This window comes from Podarcis bocagei (assembly GCF_964188305.1).
Source record: "Podarcis bocagei genome assembly, chromosome: 18".
Classification (NCBI taxonomy): Eukaryota; Metazoa; Chordata; class Lepidosauria; order Squamata; family Lacertidae; genus Podarcis; species Podarcis bocagei.
The window spans coordinates 3,092,932-3,108,324 of record NC_138144.1 but is presented as its reverse complement, the minus strand read 5'-3'; the positions used below and the strand labels follow the sequence as shown (position 1 = coordinate 3,108,324).

Here is a 15,393-nt window from a genome sequence, read left to right as displayed (position 1 = left end):
TCCAGTTCCACAGCTCTTTGAAATAAGAACGGAGGGCTCTCCAGCTGGGAGAAAACTAAACCCACCCGTGACTCATAGCTCAGAGCCCCCTTAAGGCTCAACGCCCCCTCCTCAGTTTTTTGTTTAAAGCTGCCATCTGTTTTCCGCTTGGCGCTCTAACCATTAAGGCACTCTGCCCCTGCCGCAGAAGAGAGCCCGTCTCTCGCTCTGCGCTCCTCCTCGCGTTTCCTCTGACGTCAGAGGCCAGGCTGAAGATGGAGTGCCCTTCGCTGTCATTAACCGGAGGCTGACGATGCCCTGAGTACCAGCCACCTCCGTGCCAAAGGAGCCTGGCAGAACTAAAAATAAAATCTTCCCCTGGCGCTCGCTTCTTTGTAAAGAGAGAGAGAACGAAAGAAACAGAGAAAGGAGGAAGAGGCCCAATTATCTGCACGCAGGCACAAAAAAACACAAATAGGCAGAAGAAGCAGTCAGATCCTGTGCAGATCTGCAGCCTGGCATCAGAGACAACGGGTCAAAGGAACCACAAATGAGGACACCCGCCCAACATCGCCCGCCAGGCGCTTCGCGCTACAGTTCCCGGCCTGGGGGCAGGGGGCGGGTGGGAACTGGGAGTCCCAGGACGACACCAGGTTGACCAATTCACATGCCAACTTTATACCTCACTGGGCCTGGTTTAAAAGAGAGAAAGCGCTAATGCAGGTAATTTGGGGGGGGCATTTTAAGGGGGGGAAGCATACCCAGGTCTGAGGCATTGCAAAGGGTTGGACCAGAGGACCCTAGCAGTATGCTTCACACTTTACAATTCAAATGCATGTTTCAAATACGCATCACGCAAGGAAAGAGGACTGGGGAGGGAAGAGGAAAGTCAGCGGGCTCATAGAGACACTACTTTTTTTTACAAATGGGAAGGAAGAGGGCTTGAGGTCACACCTTCCAGTATGGCTATGCAGTTCCCTAAATCCCTTAGCTCTGTAGGCCTGGTTCTGGCTCCCAGGAACTCTGCACACGCTCTAAGGAATTGTTGCCACTTCCTGGTTTAGAGCCAGGAACACAGGAAACTGCTTTGTTACCTGGCTTATTTTTGTCTACCTGTAGGATGCTGGGAATTGGAATCTGGGACGTGCTACATGCAAAACACTTGATTTAGCACTCAGCTGCAGCTAGGCTGAGCCCACACTCAAAATTTCTCTTAACTTGTCACCTCACGTATACACCTCATGCAAAACACCCACTCCAAAGGCGCACGACAGAGGCAATGAAAAGAAAATGAAACTCTGTGCAAGCTCAGAAACCCTGCTGCCCTGGAAGCAGAGACAAACCTTTCTGCAAAACACAGCAGAGGGAGAAATCAAAACTCAAAACCTGTTACCTGCTCTGGAGGATGAAGTTGCACAACTGCACACCCGCCCTGGGTGGGTGGGTGGGGAATGCACTCTGCACATGCTCAGGGAACCTGCCGCCCTCGACAAACACGGATAAGCCTTTCCACAAACTAGGGGGGGGCGGCTTGGGAACTAAAAGAAAAACGCGGCAGTCACCGTGATTGCAACACAACCTCAGAGGGTTATCTGCGCCGGAGGACGCAAGTTTCACAATCGCACTCTCTTCTGGGAGGGAACTGGGTGGGTGGGAAAAAGAGAGACACACACACACAAAAACCCAACTCCGTGTTCTCTAGAGAGATGGCAATGGGTTTGGGTTGAGGGCGGGAGAGAGAGAAAGAAAGAGACAGAGACGTACTTCTGTGCCAACCATCCCAAAAAGCAAAAAAAAATTATTTTCCTGCTTGGATTCAGAAAGCCTTCTGAAGGCAGAAATTTAAATTGATTGCCTCTGAATCTAGCTCAAGAGCTGAGCCCCAGTTCCCAGAAATCAGGAATGACTCAGAGTACACGGAATTCTTCCTTTCTCCGAAGAAGTGTTCAGAAAACTTGGCCCGAGGTAACCCTGGCCTTGCCCGCTTCCCCGCCGCTCGGGGAGGCTGGCACCACGGCCACGCTCCGTGGGTGAGGCGGGCGGGCGGCTGGCGCCCTCCCTGAGAGGAGGGTGGCAGGCATCACTGGAGGGGCACCCCACAGACTTCCTGGACCGCCCCACCCCTTGCAAAGCAAATAAACACACACAAAAAACAACAATCAACGTCAAGGAGGAACAGGAAATTTAGCAAAGCGTTGCTCAGTCCAAACCAGCCTTTCTCAACCTGTGTGTTGTTGAACTACAACTCCCATAGCCCCTAGCAAGGCCAGATCTCGGGGATGATGGGAGTTGTAGTCCAACAACATCGCCAAAAAACGGTGCCCACCCCGAAAACCAAAACACAAGCCAGGAGAGGTTATGATTTCGGCCAAGCAAATCCACAAAAGACTTGTAAAAGCGGAGATTCTCAGCAGGGTAATAATACTACTACTAGGTTCTGGGTTCGAATCTCTGCCATAGCTGTCAACTTGCAGATTTGAAAATAAGGGGCCAGCAGCCTCGAAAATAAGGGATCAGCAGCCAAAATAAGGGATCAACGATTACTTTGATAAAATGCCTATTTTGTTGCGTTCAAATGGCTTTAGATACCTATTAGGTCCATTAATTACCATATAGCACATATTCAACACAAAAAAACAGCAACAATTTGTTGTTGGCAAAGGACAGCTGGACATAGAAAGGGCCCCAACACCTTCAGTAGCTTATTTAAGGGACATCATCAATAAGGGACAGCAGCGGGACATGGCGCTGGGATAAGGGACTGTCCCGCCAAATAAGGGACGCTTGACAGCTATGGTCCCTACTTGGCCATGGAGCTGAATGGGTGACCTCGGGGCAGGCATTGGCTCTCTCGGCCCGGCCGACCTCGCAGAGGATTCATCGAGGGCAGGGAACCCGTGGCAGACAGGGGTTCAAATCCCACCCCCTGCAATTGCACCCCCTCCAGCCTAATCTACCTCTCAGGGTTGTTGTGGGGGAGCGCTGCCTTGGAGAACGCAGCAATAGTAATTAAATAAAACACACACACTCCGTCTCTCAATGAACGGAAGCGAGAGATTTCAGCCACCCTCCCTGCACCCAGATCTCAGGAAAGGGCGTCAGATCTTTCGTAAGATCCACCCCAAACATTCGAGGAAGCAGATTTTTTCTGCTCTTAGCAGAAAGAAGACGGGCAGCCGTTTGAGGCGAGCAGAACAGTCGCAGGATGAAAGAGAGGTGGGGCTTCCTGGTTTTGTCTCTCTCTTCTCCACCCCAAGTAAATACCCGGACAGTAACTGGGCGTTCCCTTCTGTGGAAAAGCTATGCTTGGGGGAATGGGGGAGAGGAGAGGTTCAACACCCCCCCACACACCATTTCCCTGTCCTAGGAAGAACGCAGAAGCGTTTTGGTGCCTTGAGCTTATTGGTTTCCTCTTCCCTCCCCAACTCTCTTTCCTCTAGTGTGTGTGTTTCTTTTCAAACAATATTACTAAAGATTGCAAGCCTTTGGGAGCAGAGCTTGCCATATAGATAGAGATATATAAGATATACTGTATTTTCTGGAATATAAGACTACTTTTGAACCCAGAAAAATCTTCTCAGAAGTCGCGGGTCGTCTTATACGCCGGCTACAGCAGCAGCTCAGGCAGCAACTCCCCACCAAAGGACAAAACGACAGAAAATTAAATCAGAGGACACCAAGCTCCCTAGATGAAGCAGAACTACGCTTGAAAATTGGCCCCAGAAGCCCCTGGCCACTGGGAAGTGGAGCGGATTTCCGAGCCAGACTGGAGACTGGTTTTTTAATTTTTATTTGGTGTGCGTTGGAAGAGGGGTAGTCCTATACGGCGAGTATATCCCAAACTCTGTATTTTAACTGGAAAAGTTGGAGGGGTCGTCTTATACGCCGGAAAAACGGTATATACATGCACGCACGCACGCACACACACACGGGACATATGTCAGATTCTAGGGAGCTTTATTACTTATTAAATTTGTTATTAAATTATTAAATAATTATTAAATTGCTTATTAAATTATGGCCCTGTCCCTGTAGATCTCACGAGCGGTTCACAACATTAAAAACAATGCAAGCTTTCACAATACGAAGATGGCGACGAATAATATCGATTCACTAAATAGAGAATGAATATTTATGAAGAGAGATGCACGAAATGGTAATTTTCATGGTTGCAAAGTTGTTTTACAAAGCTCACACCCAGACTGAGACCTTAGGACGGTTCCCTCCCTGCGAGAAGCGAGGTTGCAGGGAACCAGGCACAGGGCCTTCTCGGTGGTGGCGCCCGCCCTGTGGAACACCCTCCCATCAGATGTCAAGGAAATAAACAACTATCTGACTTTTAGGAGACATCTGAAGGCAGTTTAGGGAAGTTTTTAACATTTTGTCATGTTTTTAATATTCTGTTGGGAGCCGCCCAGAGTGGCTGGGGAAACCCAGTCAGACCCAAGCATACAAATAAAATAAAATAAATAACGTGGACTAAATGCATACAAGATTGCAAGTAGCGCAGGCTCAAAATTAAAGGGAATGCATGCGGCTGGCCAGGATTCTGCGCCAAAATCACTGGGCCCAATTCAGCACAGCTGTTATGACACAACTAAGACCCATACAACGGACAAGAACTTCGAAATCAAGGCCAGGCAAGCATCAAAACTTCAGAGGAAGCCAAGGGCAAGTAGTCTTTAAACCCAGCCACCCTCCCGCAACCAGATTCTGCGCCCTTCTCCGCCCCCCAACCCCCCCAAGACATTTTTTTGCTACCAAAAGAAAAGTCTCCGCAAAGAGGAAGGAATGTGGGTTTAGCAGAAGCCAGAATAATCAAAGCCAGACCCATCAGAAACAGATGGCCGGCTGCCACTTGGCTCAGCTCCCCCCCCCACAAAAAATGCATGCATTCTTGGCATGAACCCCCGCCCCCCGCCATCAATAGGCCAACCCACCCACCCCCCTCAAATTCCACCCTTGCCTCTTCCTGAGGCTCCTTCTCCCATGGGGGCTGGGAGAGAGAGAGCGCGCGCAGGAAATAAATCAAAATTCCCCGCCCCTCTCTTCTCTATATAATGATCAGGCTGTGAGGTGGAGGGGGGGAGAGTAAGGAGAAATTAGACTCTTCCCGCCCCCCCTTGCTGCTACTCTGCACCCCAAATCTCGCCCCGCCAGCCACAAGCCCCTCTGCGCTTGGGCAGGAGACAAAATAATAATAATTAACTGGCCATTCCACAACACTGCCCTACTATATATTCATTTTTTTTAAATAAACGTGGGCCTAGTTTTTTAAAAACCCTGGGCACCACGTAGTAAATTCCAGGCGCCTTAGAAGTGATATAAATGCCCTGGTGAATTTGGCGTTGGGGAAGAATTGCAAACAGAAAACGAAAAACTGGGTGAATACTAAAAGTTGGAGGTCTATTGAAATTAAATGACAGGCATCTGGTTTGCTATTGTGAGAACGGTTCTTTTTACTTATTGGGGCTGCGGGGGGGACGACAGGACGACTGGAAAGGGGCTCACACCTTGATTTTAAATCACATTATCAAAATGCACATTTTGATCACACGAGGATTAGAAAGACAATCGGTTTTCATCCAGCTATGTTGGACTCAGATTGGGCTGCCCCCCACCCACGGAATTAATGGACACCCCCCAGTTCACCTTGTCCATTAAGTTCAACGGGACCACAACCATTTGAAGAATCGGTGCCCGCTCGGTTTCCTCTTCCCTCCCCAATGCTTTTTCCTTTTGTGATGTGTTTTAAATTGCGGCTGGTTCTGTTTGTTCATTTCTGTGGCTGGCAGACTAATGGCGAGGGACAAAGCCAGAGATATGAAACGGAACAGGACTCATTTAGGTAATTTAGAACGCCATGAGCCATGTGCAATGTTAGCCCTACTCAGAGTAGACCTATAGCTGAGAGACCCTCATCTCGCTGCCTTTCTCCTCTAGCCTTGAAGGATTACGAACCCAAATCAGTGTTAAGCAGCCTTCCTTGAAGACTCCTGAAATATAATTAAGTTTCCCTTACAGGATTCAGTTAAATCCATCAAAAAGCTAGGCTTTCCCTTTTGGGTTCTCTCTAAAGGCAGCGGTTGCCAACTTATCTAGACCCCACAGACGCATCTGCATTTTGGAGCGAGCCCCACGGCAACACCTCCCTCTAAGCCCCTTCTGCCCTCCCTCCACCAGAGCAGGCGAAAATAAAACGAAAATTCAGATTTGCTGCAATTCATCCAGAGCCTCGAAAAGTCCATAGAGATGAAAGAGGAAGTGGGAAAGAGCGGCACTCTTTCACACTTCCTCCTTCAACTCTATGGCCTTTAAGCCTCGCAAAAAAACGAGATCATACAAAGCAGTCACTCCCCCTTCTCAAGTCCCATCCCTCTACATTTAAAGCAATCACGGTGCACAAAGGATTCTGGGAACTGTAGTTTCAGGGTGCTGAGAGTTGTTAGGCGACGTCCTGTTCCCACCAGAGAACTGCAATTCCCAAAATTCCTCTACAAAGAGGGATGGGCTCTTTAACCACCTTGGGAACTGTAGCGCTCTCTCAGCACCCTTGAACTATAACTCCCAGGATTTTCTGGGGGAGTGACTGCTTTAAAGTGTCAAGATACTGCTTTAATAATAATATTTTTTTATTTTTATCCCTCCCTGCCCGGCCAAAGCCGGCTAACAGATAAAAATAGCACACTGTACATAAAATATGTACATTAAAGGTTATTAAGGAGATGCAACTTAACAAGGAATAAATTAAGACCCTCACAGAGGGGAGGGAGGGAAGATAAATGGTGACAATTAAAGATGTATTAAAGATACGTCGAATGTACAAATAAAATAAAATACACGCGGAACCAACGATGTCCTGGACCACAGGCAATTGGGGGGGGAAAAAGATGCACAATCGAGCTACAAAATTAACCGCACTAAAGTTCCCAAGTCAATACGGCAGCAATCAGGGAAGTGACCCGACAGGAAAGAAGGAGATTTGACCCAAAGGCAGAAGAAGAGCTCGTTTTTCTTTTAAAATCCTTATTTTATATGCATGGGGGGGGTGGTTTTCTAAATTTTTAGGAAAACCAGGCATTTCCAGATCTGGAGGTCACCAGGGCTGAGACAGCCGGCCACTGACCAAGCCCTGTAGTCCTCGCAGGGCGATTTCAGGCAATGGAACAAAATAAGGTCTTTGGGAGGAATTTTCACAGACACACACACACACACACACGCACACACACACACATGTCCTGAGCCGAAAAAATCCTTACCTGAGTTTCTGTTAAACTTTCCAACGCTTGCATTACGGACTGCTCCGGTCTGGATGCTTGCGACTGTAGAAGGTGGGGTTTTTTGGGGGAGAAACAAGGAAAATAAGATAAATCTCTTTTTCCAAAAATCGAGACTTTGCCTAGTCCAGTATATCTGAAGGAGCGTCTCCACCCCCATCATCCAGCCCGGACACTGAGGTCCAGCTCCGAGGGCCTTCTGGCGGTTCCCTCCCTGCGAGAAGCCAAGTTACAGGGAACCAGGCAGAGGGCCTTCTCGGTGGTGGCGCCCTCCCTGTGGAACGCCCTCCCATCAGATGTCAAAGAGAACAACAACTACCAGACTTTTAGAAGACATCTGAAGGCAGCCCTGTTTAGGGAAGCTTTTAATGTTTGATGTATTACAGTATTTTAATTTGGGGGGGGGGAAAGCTGCCCAGAGTGGCTGGGGAAGCCCAGCCAGATGGGCGGGGTATAACTAATCAGTGGCGTAGCGTGGGTTGTCAGCACCCGGGGCAAGGCAAGTAATTTGCGCCCCCTAACCCGTGGATTTGCGCCCCCTAACCCGTGGATTTGCGCACCCTAACCCTAACCCCCAGATGTTGCGCCCGGTGCGGCCGGCCCCCCCTGCACCCCCACGCTACGCTACTGTAAATAATAAATTATTATTATTATATTATTATTATTAGTCACCTACAGAGCATTCCGAATCAGTGGCGTAGCGTGGGTTGTCAGCACCCGGGGCAAGGCAAGTAATTTGCGCCCCCTAACCCTAACCCCCAGATGTTGCACCCGCTGCGGCCGGCCCCCCCCTGCACCCCCCACGCTACGCCACTGTTCCAAATCGCCTCTAGGCAAGCAGGAAGGAAAAGAGCCCAAGGGGAGGCTAACTTATCTCCGCACCCCCCCCCCCGGCTGCCTTTGAGTGACCTGTTAGCTTGCAGAGGGGCTCCAAAAATTAAATTAAAGGTTAGGGAACCTTATCCTAGCCAGGGGACTAATAGGCCCAGGGCCAATCTTCCGGGGGCCGCATGGCAGAGGTGCGCAGGGCCAGACCTAAAAAGCACGCAGAATTTTACTAGTTTCTGCAGAAACTCCCCGTCTGCCAGGGATTCTTTTAGCTGTGGTTCCTTAGAGCAGGCATAGGCAAACTCGGCCCTCCAGCTGTTTTGGGACTACAACTCCCATCATCCCTAGCTCACAGGAGCAGTGGTCAGGGATGATGGGAGTTGTAGTCCCAAAAAACATCTGGAGGGCCGAGTTTGCCTGCCTTAGAGGATGACTAAGGCATCCATCGCCATACTCAATGCCTTCTTGACTACAACTCCCATAATCACTGGCCATTCACACACACCCAGTTGCAGCGGATGGGAGTTATAGTTCAAAGCACCCGGTGGGCGCCACATCTTGGCTCCTCCTGATGCTGGGGAGATAATAAATGAAACTTATTTACCATTAATCCGGTTTCCACCGTTGGCACCAGAGTCAACTTGCTCCCGTCTCCAACACCCAGATCTTGAAGTTTGCCCGAATTAAGTCGACTAAAAGGATATTTTTGGGGGGTGAGCAGGGGGGAGAGAAACAGAGGGAGGGAGGAGGGATAAAGCATTGTTACTTTTTTAAAAAAAAATACAAATGGTAATTAAATTGCTTTCAGAACACAGAACCTCTAATTATTCATCTTTCCAGTATTTCTCTTTTTTGGGGAGTGTCTTCCTTCAGCCTCTCCCCCTTTCCGCTCCTTTTATGTAAACACAATATAATAAGTCAGTCTCTCTCTCCCCCCCCCCCCAGACACAGGGCAGCTGGTATTCCGCAGTCATCCGTCAAGCAACTATCTCTTTGCACAAACCTACTCTTCCAGACGATTTCAGCGACAGATCTGGGTAGATTATTTTATCCATTCATTCATTGCAAAAAAACCCCCATTGTATCTGAAGAGAGAAATGGCCATATTTTTCCAAGGGGAGAGACAGCAAGCGATAAATTTATGGTTGTAAAAAGAGGGGCTCCCCCCCATATTATATTGCAAGGCCCAGAACCTAAAGGGGAAAATATAGAATAAAATGACATTACTGTTCCCTGATTTTTAAGTCTGAACTGTCCCCCGTTTTTACCTAGTTGTGCAAAGAAGGGAAACCATAAAAATGCATTTTTTTTTATTTATGCATTAAAAAATAAAATAAAAAGCAGATCAGACAGGGGGTGGGAGGGAAGATAGACAATGGGGGGGGGAGAGATTTCCTTCCCCCTCAAGGGCTCCTCACATAAAGGCAACTGCTTCCTTGCCTCTTAGGAACTGATCTGTCTCTCTACCCTAACAAAGCTGAGATTTTGTTAAACAAAGGGAGAGGGAGGAGGAGGAGGAGGAGGGACCCCCCCCCAGCCTGGCCCTTATAAGCTACTGTTGCAATTAGACTTCCACAAATCCTCTGCATAATTACAAAAAAATAAAATGAGAATACAATGTTTCAGATTCCCTGCAACGCAGGGATGCTCAAATATTGATTGATTTATTTTTAAGCAGGTACGGTTTGCACAGAGGTGGAGTATGCTGGGGGGGGGGCGCGTCCTGCAATTGCAAGAATCAAACTTCCGAACAAAGGACAGGAAGGAGAAGGCCAGGCCAGGATTGGGGGGGGCAGGTAGATTTGGGGGCCACATTGAGAATTTCCAGCTATGCCCCAGACAAACGCTTTTGTGGGAACCCCCCCCCCAAAAAAGAGGCCAGGACAAATTTTTTTCCTGGGGGGGGGGAAATAGGTATGAAAAATATGCCCCCCCCCCGGGAAAAAACACCAGCCACCCCATGCAAGGACCCACATAAATATTCTCACCAAATATCTCAATTTGTAAGTGGGTAATTTCAGAGTGTGGTTTTTTGTAGACCCCCCCCTTCATAAACAGTGGGAGAAATGGAAATGGGGGCTATTCGGGGACAATAAGTATTTTGGGGACACACCAAATCTAGGCTGAAGGCATCTCTTTTATAAACACACCCCTTTTACACATCCTAGTCTGGTGCCATCAAAGGAACCCGACGCAAATGACAATATATATGCATTTTAGGCGATTTTTGGCAAATATGCACCAGCACCTATCAAAAGACAGGTTTATAGCAGGGATATATAAAAAGGGGGGAGGGTCCCGAGTGTGTCATACGTGTGAACACGGGCGCAAACACACCCACCCCACAAAAGCAAGCAGAAATTGTTTTTATTTTTTATTTCGGCCCCTCCTCGGTCGAAATCCAGCCATTGCAAGGAACGGACCCAAGTCTGCAACTCGCTTCCACTCATTTCAACGGGTCTACTCTGAGCGCGATCCGCTACACTTTCCTGCCCTTCTGAAAAAGTTGCACGGCAAAGCTTCCCGGCTGAGCTTACTCCCGAGTAGACCATTCCCCCGCCCCAAATCCCCCCCCTCTCTCTCACACACACACACACCGCGCCGCCCTGGTTGCCCTAGGATTAAGCCCTCCTGGATTCAGCTGCGGAAGCCTACTCCCGAGTAGAACAACGTCTCGGGCTCCGGGATGCAGGTCGAAAAGCGAGGCGCTGGAGCCCAAGCTCTCCGCCGGAGCTGTGCAATTAAAAGGGCGCGCAGCTTCCTCAAGCCCATTCCTTCCAATAGGTCTACTCCCGTGTAGAGCTCGCACACTTTCCACCGAACGCAGCGAACTCGGGCACATCCCTTTCCCACGGGTCTCCTCCCGAGCAATTCACACCCACCCACTGACACGGAGACGTTGCGTGAAGGTCAGCGGGTCTACTCCCGAGTAAAACTTCGCAACCCGAACTTCTTGCTCCGGATTTAAGCCTAACTCCTCTACACGGGTATTCGGGATGGGGAGGGGAGGGAAGAAAGGAAAAGGAAGCGGGGAATTAGCAATATAATATACACACGCACAGACGCGTACACGTGTAATTTACCTTTCTTTGTGCAACAGCGCCAGCCTCTCCCGCGGGACCTTCAGCCTCTGGGACAAGCGCCGCTTCAGACCTTCCACCGTCTCTTCCACGGGCACAGACAGCTCATACCGCGCCCCGGTGGTCGTGTGAACGAGAACATTCATGGACGGCTCGCTCTGAACCGCGTCGCAGGCTGGGGGCCCCCGGCTGCAGCTCCTGGGGGTGGGTTGGTGGTCCATTCGATTACCTAGAGGTTTTTTTTTGGGGGGGAGAGACAAGGAGACACGGATCAGACAAAAGGAGCGCTTCCCGCGAGAAACCGGAGCGACTCCGCTTCGAGCGTTCACACGGCGCCGGAGTCAATCCGAGTGCGAGCTTTCCAGACGTCCTCCTCTCTTTTCTCTTTCTCTCTCTCTCTCTCCCGCCCCCCCCCCCGCCGCCGCTCGCGTGCAAAGATCGCGTAGGGAGCCGACGTCCTTTGTCCTCCTCCCCCAAAACTCACGCTCAATTCTCCCCTCCCCCCTCCCACTTAAAAGACAATGGGAAGGCGACTTTGTAAAAAACACGCACACAAAAAACCCCCCAAAACCTGGTTGAAATATAGTTTAAAAGGTTTTTTTTTAATATATATATATATATTTAAATTATTTCCTCCCCACCTGAGGCTCGAACCCGCGGCCGCACAGACGGAGCAGCGAAGCAGCCGGCGCCGCCGCCGCCGCCGCCAGGGCTGCTGCTGCTGCTGCTGCTGCTGCTCCCGAGGTCTGGCGTGAAACTAACCAGCGCAGAAGAAAGGAGGAGGAGATGAAAGAGGGGAAGAGCCCGAATGAGAAAGAGAGGAAGGGAGGGGGGGCGGGGCGGCGGCGCCGAGCGAAAGTTATAATGTATCAACGTTCCAAACGGGGGCGGAGCCTCTCTCCCCTCCCCATTCATTCTTTTCTCCTGCTCTCCCCCCCCCCAGCCAATCCCAGCCCTCCGAACGCCCAGACGCCACCGCGGCGGGCCAATGGCGGCCGGCGGGCGGCTCTCCCCCCACGTGGAAAGGGAGACCAGCGCCATCAAGCCATAGGGGGAGGGGCCAAGATGGAGGGTTTTTTTTTAACCCCCCCTTCTCCGCCCACACGCCTTTTTTTCTTTTTGGAGGGGGAGGGGTAAGAGCCGGCCCCCGTATTTCCTCCCCCGCCCCGGTCTTTTTTTTTTTTTTAAAGGGCCATTCATAATATATTCTCTCTACAACAAAGAACGTTGCAGTATTAAAAGAATGAGACGTGTGTGAGATCGATTGTACTGTGTGTGTGTGTATTTATATATATATATATATATACAGTAGATAGATAAATATAGATATAAAAATAAATATATAAATATATATACATAAATATCTATATATATATATAGATATATACACATACATAAATATATATGTATGAACTAACTTAATTGGTCTTTAAGGTGCTACTGGAAGGAATTTTTTTATTATAAATATATATGTATTTAGATATATACGTATATATCTATAACTATTTCTATATATACACACACACACACACACACACACATATATATGGATTTATAGATAGATTATGTTGTTGTTGTTTAGTCGTGTCTGGCTTTTTCTAGCAAAATTCAAGCTTAAACTGAAGAAAGTAGGAAAAACCACTGGGCTGGTAAGATACAATCGAAATCAAATCCCTTATGAATAGATAGATTATATAGAAGCCCAAATGGGGAGGATGTTAATTGCAAGGAGACTCGAGGGTTGGTTTTTTTTGTCCTAATTAATGTTTTTTTAAAAAAAATTGAAGGTTTGGAGCCCTGAGACGCACAAAGAGCATCAGAGGAAGAGTGGTATATAAATGTAATAAGTGATGATGATAAATTAATAATAACAATAAGTCGTGATAATAACATACAATTTTCAATAGGAATATTGTATCAAGTTTTTAACGGTTTAGGATAGCTTTTCTTGCGTACGACCAGTCCAGTACATATTACTAGGTTATTATCAGTTTGTTTGTTACTGTTATTAACAATACTGTTTGTACATCGCTAATTGGACCAAACTGGGATGCGGGTGGCACTGTGGGTTAAACCCCAGAGCCCAGGGCTTGCCGATCAGAAGGTTGGCGGTTCGAATCCCCGCAATGACGGGGTGAGCTCCCGTTGCTTGGTCCCAGCTCCTGCCAACCTAGTAGTTCGAAAGCACACCAGTGCAAGTAGATAAATAGGTACCGCTCCGGAGGGAAGGTAAACGGCGTTTCCGTGCGCTGCTCTGGTTTGCCAGAAGCGGCTTAGTCCTGCTGGCCACATGACCCGGAAGCTGTACGCCGGCTCCCTCGGCCAATAAAGCGAGATGAGCGCCACAACCCCAGAGTCGGCCACGACTGGACCTAATGGTCAGGGGTCCCTTTACCTAAGAGGCAAAGGGGCACCTGGGAGTGTTGGAGATACCTTTACCTTTAATTGGACCAAGACCCCGCAAAGAGGTGAAAGAGGTATCAAAAAACAAAACGGTATCTGTATCAAAAAGCACAAACTCAAATCACTCAAAATTATGAACCAAGTACGGTGGTACCTCAGGTTACAGATGCTTCAGGTTACAGACACTTCAGGTTACAGACTCCGCTAGCCCAGAAATAGTACCTTGGGTTAAGAACTTTGCTTCAGGATGAGAACAGAAATCGTGCTCCAATGGCGCGGCAGCAGCGGGAGGCCCCATTAGCTAAAGTGGTGCTTCAGGTTAAGAACAGTTTCAGGTTAAGAATGGACCTCCGGAACTAATTAAGTATTTAACCCGAGGTACCACTGTACGTCTGACTATTATTATTATTATTATTATTATTATTATTATTATTATTATTATTAACCACCCGACATCTGTAAATCTCAGGGCAGTTTGCAACATAAAATAGGACTCGCTCTGCAGGGATGTATCAAAGCAAAATACTAGAAAGTTAATCCTATAGGCATGGTCACTACAGAATGGCTCCGACTGAACTGGTCAGCACCTTCACAGAAATAAACCCGGCAGGGACTAGGTACTTGGAAACTCAAAAACTGGAAATATAATTCTCCTTTATTTATTTCTTGTAAACAGGCATTATTTATTGTCTTGATTTATGAAGACGGTGATAATTTAAATTATGAGAGTTGTTTTAAAGTGCTTATTATTATTATTATTATTATTAGGGAATGCTTTCCCTGTCCCATTCATTTGGGGGAGGAGAAAGTTTGAGTTTTCACAGGGTAACTTGAAATTCTTCACATGCCTTCCGCATTTGAGCAAGGGGTATTTATAATTAGGTTTTTTTTCCAGGAGACACCTGGCGAGAAAAACTCAAAACTGACTCCCCTCCTCATTTCTTCCCATTTCTGTCTATCCAGACTGATAGAGCCTTGCAGAATATTCCATTGCTCACTGACCCACCCACCCTAAACTCCCGGATCAAGACCTTGCCCCTAAGACCTGTTCTGAATGAGTATTCGCTGATTAACAGTGCCTCTGGGCATGCGCAGAGTTGGTTCTGCTAAACCTCTCGTGCAAATACACAGAAGTCCAGAAGGGGAAAACCGGCTTCCTGGTTGTATCCAGACAAACCCAATCTCTACTCGTTATTAAGTAATCCCAAAATATTCCCCTGCAATAAAATAATACAACAGCCCTGTACTGCGGTCCTCCCTGCTTTTGCAGAGTTAATCAGAAATAAATACATCTGTGCCCCACAGAACCGTAGGGTCCCAGAACCGTTTTTTGAAAGTAGAGCTATATCATGGGACGCGGGTGGCGCTGTGGGTTAAACCACAGAGCCTAGGGCTTGCCGATCAGAAGGTCGGCGGTTCGAATCCCTGCAATGACGACATGAGCTCCCGTTGCTCGGTCCCTGCTCCTGCCAACCTAGCAGTTCGAAAGCACGTCAAAGTGCAAGTAGATAAATAGGTACCGCTCTGGCGGGAAGGTAAATGGCATTTCCGTGCGCTGCTCTGGTTCGCCAGAAGCGGCTTAGTCCTGCTGGCCACATGACCCCGGAAGCTGTACGCCGGCTCCCTCGGCCCATAAAGCGAGATGAGCGCTGTAACCCCAGAGTCGGTCACGACTGGACCAAACGGTCAGGGGTCCCTTTACCTATATCATGTTAGGTTATACCCGGAATAAACCCAACGGAATGTACCTCCATCGTCCAAATTAATGGCCTACTCTAGTTAAAAATGGGTTGGAGACAACCTTAAGGCGAAAACTCTCTTTTCAG

The 15,393-nt window shown here is 48.3% G+C and overlaps 1 protein-coding gene across 2 annotated transcripts in view; it reads right to left on the bottom strand.

The window, feature by feature from the left end:
• The window catches only part of MIDN (midnolin), a 46,578-nt gene that overhangs the window by 21,362 nt on the left and 9,823 nt on the right, over window positions 1-15,393 (bottom strand). Inside the window, exons 1-4 of one of the 2 annotated variants that reach the window (XM_081177806.1) lie at window positions 11,806-12,094; window positions 11,168-11,393; window positions 8,689-8,776; window positions 7,239-7,301 (exon numbers count right to left, since the gene is read on the bottom strand). In XM_081177806.1, the coding sequence (XP_081033932.1) occupies window positions 7,239-7,301; window positions 8,689-8,776; window positions 11,168-11,393; window positions 11,806-12,079 (651 nt within the window). In that variant the 5' untranslated portion in view covers window positions 12,080-12,094. Of the gene's footprint in view, window positions 1-7,238; window positions 7,302-8,688; window positions 8,777-11,167; window positions 11,394-11,805; window positions 12,095-15,393 lie in introns of those variants that run through there. The other variant, XM_081177807.1, reaches the window with a different exon arrangement.